The 8,803-nt window shown below is 47.0% G+C and overlaps 1 protein-coding gene across 5 annotated transcripts; it reads right to left on the bottom strand.

The window, feature by feature from the left end:
* Nucleotides 1-364: 364 nt before the first annotated feature.
* Nucleotides 365-7,273, bottom strand: ZBTB18 (zinc finger and BTB domain containing 18). Of its 5 annotated transcripts, none has more exons than XM_027453848.3 (3): nucleotides 6,869-7,273; nucleotides 6,063-6,146; nucleotides 365-3,923 (listed from the first exon to the last, which is right to left on the bottom strand). In XM_027453848.3, exons 2-3 carry the CDS (start codon nucleotides 6,073-6,075, stop codon nucleotides 2,341-2,343), a joined length of 1,596 nt encoding a protein of 531 aa, XP_027309649.1. In that variant the 5' UTR covers nucleotides 6,076-6,146; nucleotides 6,869-7,273; the 3' UTR covers nucleotides 365-2,340. The 5 variants fall into 5 exon arrangements, with proteins under 5 accessions (XP_027309649.1, XP_027309650.1, XP_005018004.1 ...); XM_072035638.1 differs by lacking the exon at nucleotides 6,869-7,273 and having other exon boundaries at nucleotides 2,951-3,123; nucleotides 3,236-3,923; nucleotides 6,063-6,463; XM_027453849.3 differs by lacking the exon at nucleotides 6,063-6,146.
* Nucleotides 7,274-8,803: the final 1,530 nt, after the last annotated feature.

Here is an 8,803-nt window from a genome sequence, read left to right as displayed (position 1 = left end):
GCGAAATTTAGCCCAGAAAAGGAATTTTGTGTCTTTAGAGAAATTTGCGTGGAATGAAAATTTCTGGAATTGAATAGATGGCTTCTGCAGAAGTCTTTGGGGGGAAAAAGCAAAAATCCCTCTACAGAATGATAGAGAGCTACACACACAGAAATGCTTTCAAAACACAAGCATTTAATTTTTTTTTTTTTTAAATGTTAAGTGAGATGTAAATATGTACGTTAGCAACAAAGTGCTCAAAAGCATACTGAAAACATATTCCATACACAGTTAGCAATAGAAGTCTGTACAAAAGTAATAAAGTTACACATTATAAAAAATACTCCGTAACTATAATTTAAAAGAGGGAAAAAAGACAAGGGAATTGATTTCTCAGTTCATATAATTTATTGCAGTTAGCACACAGTTTAAAAATTCACCAACACACCAATAGTACAAAACTAAACAGCATTATAAGTTATTCCCCCCTCAGGAAAATAAAACATACTATGATTGTCAAAGCTAGATGTCAGTCTAAGTTTTAGAACAAAAGAAGAATGTGAAACTAATAAAAGGAAAAAAGCAATCACTCACAAGGACCACAAAAAAATCCAAGAGAAAGTCCATTTTTCTCAGACACTGATTGTCTTCTCTAAATTAATAAAAGAATGTATTTTTAAACCTAGAAACTATTCAAGTAACTAAAGATAACGCTCCAAGGCCATTTTCACAGCTTTTTTTTTTTTTGTTTTAAATGCCATTACAGCCAAATTAACACACATTTGACCAAATATTTCCAAAACAGTCCAGCAATACACAATGGAGTTTTCCATTCAGTATCTTAAGCACAAAAATAGGCTATGTTTACAGTAGTTAAGGCGATCAAATTTTAAACAAAAGCGGAAAAAAAAAGGAAAAACAGCAAACGTTTTCCATGCTACTCCCATAGACCTTATTTGTAAGTGCAAGACAGGAAAACAAACACTGTGCAAAATGCTTTTGACCTGCGTGTTGGTCATTAAAACCACACGTCAGGCTGCAGTCTCTGCTGCTTGGATACACAGAGCCCTCTACCCTCCCCCCGGCCCCCCCGTCAATCAGGGCTTTCCAGTCCTTTCAGCCCGGGGCTTTTTCAGTCCACAGACCCTTTTCAAGGGGGGAAAAAGAATGACCTATTGTGGATGTGTGCAGCAGGAATCCTAAAAATGCTCATCTGGGTAAATGTATGCACCTAAAGTTTGAGCTGGCGTGGGGTTTGTGCAATTAGAAGGTTTTCTTTTAATGAATGCACACTGCACATGCAAATCTTTAAGCCTGTTTGTAAACATTCATATTTTCCTTGTTATGTAGCTAAATTGTCAACTCGTAGCTTAAGTTTGTCTCAACTGAAAGACAGTGGGAAAGAAAATTTAAATTATATAAAATAAAAACAGTGCATTTATGTTCTTCATAACACCGGCATTTTCAACGGTGCCTTTTCCTAAGGAAATTAAATAATTTTAAACTCACTCATTAAAGTTATACAATGCAAACAAAGACAAAAATATACTGAAACTCATGCATTTCTGTAGCGTTAATATTTACTTTTCAAGACTCAACTAAGAGCATCAACACAACCTGCCAAGTTCTTTGATACCTCCCCCCGGCCCATGTAATCAATTACAGTATACAATAACAGTAATTCACATTTTTTAAACACACAGTTCATCACTGCTGAAGCTGCAATATCCTTTTTCATCCCAAGCAAACCTTCACATAAGACAGAGTCCCAGTGATCCCAGTGTACTCTCAGGGTTTTTGTTTTGTGTTTTTGTTTTTTTTCCAGTGGGAACTGTCAGAAATCCAGAAGTTGCCGTAATAAGTTTTAAGTCAACCGCTTGTTTAAAAATAGATAATCCAGCATTTCAGAAATTTTCCATTTGGGTCTAAAAGCATTCAGGTTTCCAACAGCTAGAAAGGACTCATGCAATTAGAGAAATGTAAAGGAACTGATATAATTGGGAGAGGATTTCTACATTCAGATTTTGAAAGGAAAAGTATCTAGAGCTCAAAATAACGCAGTGTTTTGGGGAGAACAAAGCCAAGCCAACATTTTGGAATTGGAGATTCTTTAAAACTAAAGTATCCACTGGCTTCTATTCCAAAAAGGGGGAAAAAATACGCTCCGTTGTTTATTACTTTGTCATGTCACCTCTAAAGTTCGGTTTTTATCAGAGTGCTAAATTAGTGAAATATTCATGCTGCCTTAAAGTGCAAAAACAAGCTAATAGCCAAACTTTCAGTTCAAGGAAACAAGATTGCTTTTAGACTGTACCACAACTATATAGATTTATATATATATTATTTATATATATAAAAATTTTATTTCCAAAGTTCTTGTGAGCTATCTTCTAAGGTCCAGTCTCTGACAGTAGGTAAGCTCAGTGCTTCGCTTTTGACAGACAATGAGTTCACCAACTCACAGTGAAACTTCCGAATGTGTCTGTAAAGGTCTCCGGACTGCGTGAACCTGCGTTCACACCACTTACAAGCATGTGGCTTCTCCCGTGTGTGAACCACTGCGTGGCGGCTCAGGTTGTGGGAGTACTGGAAGCTCTTCCCACACTGGGTGCAAGTGTAGGGCTTTTCACCTGAATGAGTCCTCTCATGACGTTTCAAGGTGTACATGCAAGAAAAAGTCTTACCACACAGCGAGCAGGTGGGGACATTGACATCAGTAGCAGGCTTGCTGCGGATCCCGTCCTGCTCTCGAAAGTGCGTGCTTAAATGGATCTGCAGGATGTGGGGACTGGGAAAGACCTTGTTGCAGAGAGGACACATAAAAATTTGGCCAGCGGGGCTAAGTATGTTTGACACATAAGGGAGCAAGCTGCTGTCCATGTTTCCTTCCACCTGGACTCGCTCATTCTCTGGAGTTATCATTTCATCATCACTTGCCTTGTCCTCTCTATCTAGCTCCCTCAAGACCGAATCTTCCCTCATTGGAGCCAGATGGGTCGGCTCGTACTGTACCCTGTTATTAGTGCTCACACTTTCTTTCACAGTGCTATGTTCCATATCATAGTCATTAGTGCCAACATCACTCTCATCACAGGAAGCCTCTTTCTCCACCTTCACCTGAACCAGGCTGCTTCTAAGCATGTCCTGCGAAGAGAAATAAGAACTGTTCAGATTTTCAACTCCTGAAAGGCTGGACTTGACAGACAGGTCCAGCACGCAGTCAACATCTGCTGAATCCCTCACGGAGGTGACAGACCTCTGGGACAAAGACTCTGTTGAGCTGCAGGGGCTGGCTACTGTTTTTCCAGCTGCCGTTGCGTGTGTCTCTGCCTCTCCGCCAGTCTGGGGAATGCCTGCTGAGTCTGAGGGCAATCTCATCCACATGTTCCCAGGCTCAGCCGCCAAGTCCCTTTTGCTAGGCAGGATGTTCAATTTTTCATCTTCTCCTTCATCTTCATCGCTGGGCAAGTCTCCTGGCATGTGGCTGCTGCCGTCGGAGAGGCTCTCCACTTTGTCTGAGCAACTTGAGGCGTCTTCCTCCTTTTTTGTACTGTCTGCCTCCGTGGTTGCTTTCTCTTTCAGCTTCTTTTTGCAGACTTTGACAATGTCATACATGTGGAGATAACTGGCAGCTGCAAGCACGTCTTCAATGGGCAAGTCTTTGAACTGGAGTTTTCCTTCGTACATGAATTCAAGCAGGAGAGCGAAAGCTGGGGCTGTAACAATGTCGCTGTTCAGATGAACAATGTCTCTTTTGTCCAGCTGGTCCTTGTAAAAGAGGTGGAAATACATGCTGCATGAAGCCAGTACAGCTCTGTGCGCTCGGAACTGGGCATCTCCTACCAGAACAGTGCAATCACAAAGGAAACCCTGATGTCTCTGCTCACTCAGACACTGTAGCAAATGTCTACTGTGGTCAGGAAACTCCATGCTGTCTTCATAACCTATAAGCAACGAGATTTTAAAAAATTACATGTAGGTCAGAACAACAGAACTCACGAATCCAAGTTACTCCACTCCAAACGCCTGGCATTTATATTGCCAGAATCCTAGCGCTGCCCCTACGCAAAGATTATTTAACGCGTACGCACACTGGCCACCCTCTCCCATCAACCACTGAAGTCATGCCTTCCTCTCAGAGGGGAAGATGCTATTCTAATAAGCACTCAGCTGCATTATTATATATATCTATGTTTTTTTGTTTTTTTTTTTTTTCAAGTAGCACGGTTGTTCATAAAATCTGTTCAACAGTTATTTTTCCAGGGAACTTCCTCCAGGTTGCATCCCTAGGAGGGCAAATCAAAAAAAAAAAAAATCAAAAAAAAAATTAACACCAAGTTCGAGAGATCACAGAGCGGGGGAAAAAGAGAAAATCAGACCATCAGTATTCTTTTTAAAGTCAAATTGCAGTAACAAGAGAGTCCTGAGCACGAAGAAATGTTAATGTACCCAAATCTGAAAGTCTAACATTTATAAAGAACATAGATTGACAAGGGTAAATAATATTTATCGATAGAAAAAAATCAAAAAATTAAATTTTTAGAAATTTAAGTTTGCATTGTTTTGTTCTCCTGGTAGGTACAGTTTCAGGTTTTGAACCTTCTCCATACTGTACAATAGAACATAAACAGTTTTTGCTAATATGCAGAATTTACAAAAGAAAAAGAAAACTGTCAACTAAAATGCCAATGAGCATCGCTTCCCCTATGCAGAAGGACAGAAATTTCCCTCCCCTCCCACACCAGCCAGTCTGCAGTACCAAACTTAAAAAAAAAAAAAAGTCATTCAGCACGAGTGTGTGTGCACATTTAAAACGAGTATCCTGAGCACTGCTCTTAGCCAAGTATTTTTCTATTCACCCTCCTTGACGATAAAAAAAAAAAAAAACAAAAACCAAAACACACTTCAAAGAAGTAGAGAAGTCAAAACTCAAACAGAAAGTAAAATCTCTCAAAACCTGTCTCAATCTATTCTTCTGTGACTGATGGCAACGCTCTCCCAAACCATCCAGACAGATCGTGGATCTCGAGGCTGGCAGATATTATTGAAAAATAGTCATCGCCGGCAAAGCAAGGCGTACTAAAACTTGCAGCACAACCCCTACTATATTCTGAAAAATACCATCGCTAGAGTAAAGCACGAAGATTTACAATACAATCACTTTAAGTGCCCCACAGCCAACATCAATCCTAATCCTTAAGAGGGCTAAAAATAAAGATTGGAGGGCAGCTCACAAGGTAGCTGTGATCAAATTAGGAGGCTGAAAGGACAGAGAGGGACGAAGAAGGAAGCTTATAAACATCTGATCCAGCTGACTGTGGCCATATGGCAGCTGCTGCCCAGATAAAGAGATTAAGAATAGAGGAGTGCGATTACAGCTGTCTGGCCAATTCAGGCAGCTCAAATCTACAAGTTCTAAATTAGTCGCAAATACAAAAACTCCTTCAAATAATTATTGTTACGCTGGAATAAAAGATCTCAAATACTACATGCGGGAAAGAAAAGAGGAAGCCAGTCGAGCTATTCTCCTGGGTACAAAAGTTTTTAAACACATAACTGATTTCTATCTTTCAGAAGCACTACAGCTGTATGCTACTACAGTTCTGGGCTGCTGGATATTTAACCACGAAGTTTAATGAAAGACTGCACAACAAACACATTTGAGTTAGCACGGTTCTTTTTAAAAAAGCACGCTGGCGTACGCTTCACCAAAACCCCCCATAAAGTCGATTTAAAGATGCAACACAAAAATACAAACCAGAACTCTCATTAGGCTCGCCACTAAATACATTTCGGTTTTTGGTCTCCAGAAATTAAGCCCGGACTTGCTCTCGCCACGTCCTAAAACCAGAAATTTTCTTCTCACGACATGCATTAAAGTTAATTCTATCAACGTGCATCAGAACTGATACTCTCAAACTAGAGCCCAAGCCTTTTCGACTAAGTCCACTTATCTATTTAATACTCGATTTCATATATTACCTCTAAACTTGGTTAGAAAAGTAATGTGATTTTTTCCTGAAATTCAATAAACAACACACCAAAACAGAAATATGCTGTATCTAATCTATTGCTACTCCTACCTTTAGTACACATAAACCTGATTAAGTCCTTTCCTCTGAGTCTTGCTGGCTCCAGGTCTGTTAGATCGGTGGAAAAAAAGCAGACTAGGAGAGACAGATGCAAAGTGGAGATGATGTTAGAGAGGAATGAGATACCTTCTCCACACACAGATCTGCACACACTAACTCCCTGTCTGTGTGTTAGAATAAAAGGCTGAGGGATGGCAGGCTGTCAGCTGCTCTGACATCATGTTCAGATGGAAATGCTACCTCCAGCTGTGCTCCTTTTAATGCCATATGCTACTCCTCTACACTCCTGCCACCAGCTTTTTCTTAGGAGAACTTTTCTCTTCTGTTAGTATAAACAAAATACTTCAAAGTCTCTTTTTTTTTTTCAAACTTTCTAACAGGGGGAGAGAAGAAGAAAAAAAAAAAAAAAAAAAAAAAAAGAGGAGAGAGAGAGCGAGCGAGAGGGAAGAAAATCCTAAACATATGGGGCTCTGCCGTCTCCGCAGCCCCGCTCCGCTCCGTGCCGGCTGTGCGGGGCGGGCAGCGGCCCCGGGGCTCCCCCCCCCCGCCCCGAGCCGAGCCCCGGGGGCGCCCCGGAGCCCCCCCCCCCGCTCCCGGCGGCGCCCCGAGAACTTGAACGGGGGTAACGGGGGGGGGGTTGGGGGGCCCCCGCATCCCCGGCGGCAACTTTGCAGCGGGGCCGGCCCCGGGGCTCCCCGCTCGGTGCCCCGCTGGCAGCGGCAGCAGCGGAGCGCCCCGCCCGCCCGCCCCCCTCCCCGGTCGCGGCCCGTGTCGGGGCTGGGGGCGGCGGGACTCACACTCGGCGGCGGCCCCGAAGTCCCCGCGCTGCCGCCGCCGCCCGCCGGCTCCTCGGGGCTCGCTCGGCGCCGCGGGAGGCGCCTCAGCCCCCCCCCGGCCGCCCGCCCGCTGCCGCCCCCCGGGCTCCCCCCTGGCGGCCGCGAGCGGAGCGGAGCGGAGCGGGCCCCGCGCTCAGCGGCTCCCCATGGCACCGCCGGCCGGGGCCGGCCGCGGGGGAGGGGAGGGGAGGGAGGGAGGGGAGGGAGGGGCGGGGGCCGGCGGCGGGGCGGGCGGGGGCGCCGGGCGCACGCACACGCACGGCGGCGGCGGCGGCGGCACAGCCGGGCCCGGCGGCGGCAGCCAGATGTTCCCCCGCCGCCCCGCCCCGCTCCGCGCGCGGACCCCGCTCCCTGCCCGCCCGCCCGCCCGCCCGACTGACTGAGTGACGGCCCGGCTGACAGCGCGCCCCGCCCGCCCCGCCGCCGCCGCCAATGGGCGCCCGGCCCCGCCGCTGAGTGACGGGCGGCGGCGGGCGCTGAGTGGCGGAGGCCGGCGGCGGCGCGGCCAATCGGCGGCCCGCAGGGAGGAGAGGCGGAAGGAGGCGGGGCCCCGGCGGCGGGGAGGAGGGGGCGTGGCGAGACAGCGAGCGAGGGGCGGGGCCGGCTCAGGGGGCGGGGCGAGCGCGGGAGGGCGCGCGCGGGCCGCGGCCTCGCGCCGCTTGCCCCGAGGGGAGGGGGCGGGGCGGGGCGGCCGGGGGGCACCTGCGGGGGCGGGGGGCGGCCGGGACACAAAATGGCGGCCGCGGGCACCGCCGTACCTGAGGGCAGCGGGACTCGGGGGGCTGTGGGCGGTCCCGGGGAACCCCCGGCTGGAGGGGCCGGTGGAGGTCCTGGGCAGCGGGGGCTGTGCCCTGCTGCCCTGCGGCGCCGGGTACGCGGTTGGCCTCGGCAGGTCGCCTGGAGGGAGCGAGCACCGCCAGCAGGGGCTCGCTCGGGGCGTGGGGCGAAGTAACTCGGGTGTGAGTAACGAGAACCGATGGAGCGGCCGCAGGAGCAAGGCGTGCGTTTAGTGCCTGCCCTTCAGCAGCCTGAAGCCGCTCTGAGGAGGCGCGGCGAGGTCTGGCTGTGCCTAACGTGTTTGACAGCGCTGCTGCCGGTGTCACGCAGCCTGCCTCCAGGATTGCACAAATAAATAAAACATTACGCACAAAAACACCTTTATCTCTGTCCTTTGGTAAACTGAGTGCTCATGCACACCTGACATTGTTTTTGTAATCATTTACCTCGTCGTGTTTTCCGTTCGTCTTAGTGACACGATGCCATGCTTAAGCTGTTGGTGGTTTTTTTCCTTCCATTGGTAACGTGTTCCTCAAACTCAGCGGGGTTTTGCCCTCGTCTTCAAGATGCAGCAGCCAAGATGCTGACTCTTCGTGTTTTCCTGATTGTGTCCTCAGTGTTAATAATCACTTCATCCGAGAAAAATCAGTACTCCGTTCCCTGCTGCCCGTCATTTCTTGACCGTCTTTCTGACAACATTTTTTTCTTTAAATTCCCAAAACACATTTCAAAAGAATTTTATTGGAAGTACCGCTGAAAATAGCTCTACAGATTTTTTTAATACAAAGCATACAAATAACTTATGCAGTTATGGATGTTTGAACTGTCAGTGATTGCGCCTGAAATGATTACATTAACTATGTTGTCCTAGTTCTGCAAACTGCACCCTTCCTCCTTCCTACATCACCAACTTCTTGGGGTCTGTTAGTAAGACCTCATTTTAGGTATACTTACTTATACAAGTGCAGCTTTACTGAGGGAGGCAGATTTGTCATTCTCACGATACAAAACTGGGGAAAAAGGAGGCTGCTGAATGTGAAAAAATCAAAGAATTTATTTGCTAAAGTAGATATTTAACAAGTAGACTTTTCCGGGTCTTTATAGACTTTGACAGCAGCT

This window comes from Anas platyrhynchos, chromosome 3 (genome assembly GCF_047663525.1).
Source record: "Anas platyrhynchos isolate ZD024472 breed Pekin duck chromosome 3, IASCAAS_PekinDuck_T2T, whole genome shotgun sequence".
Classification (NCBI taxonomy): Eukaryota; Metazoa; Chordata; class Aves; order Anseriformes; family Anatidae; genus Anas; species Anas platyrhynchos.
The sequence above is the reverse complement of the archived record's forward strand: the minus strand, read 5'-3'. Positions and strand labels throughout refer to the sequence as shown.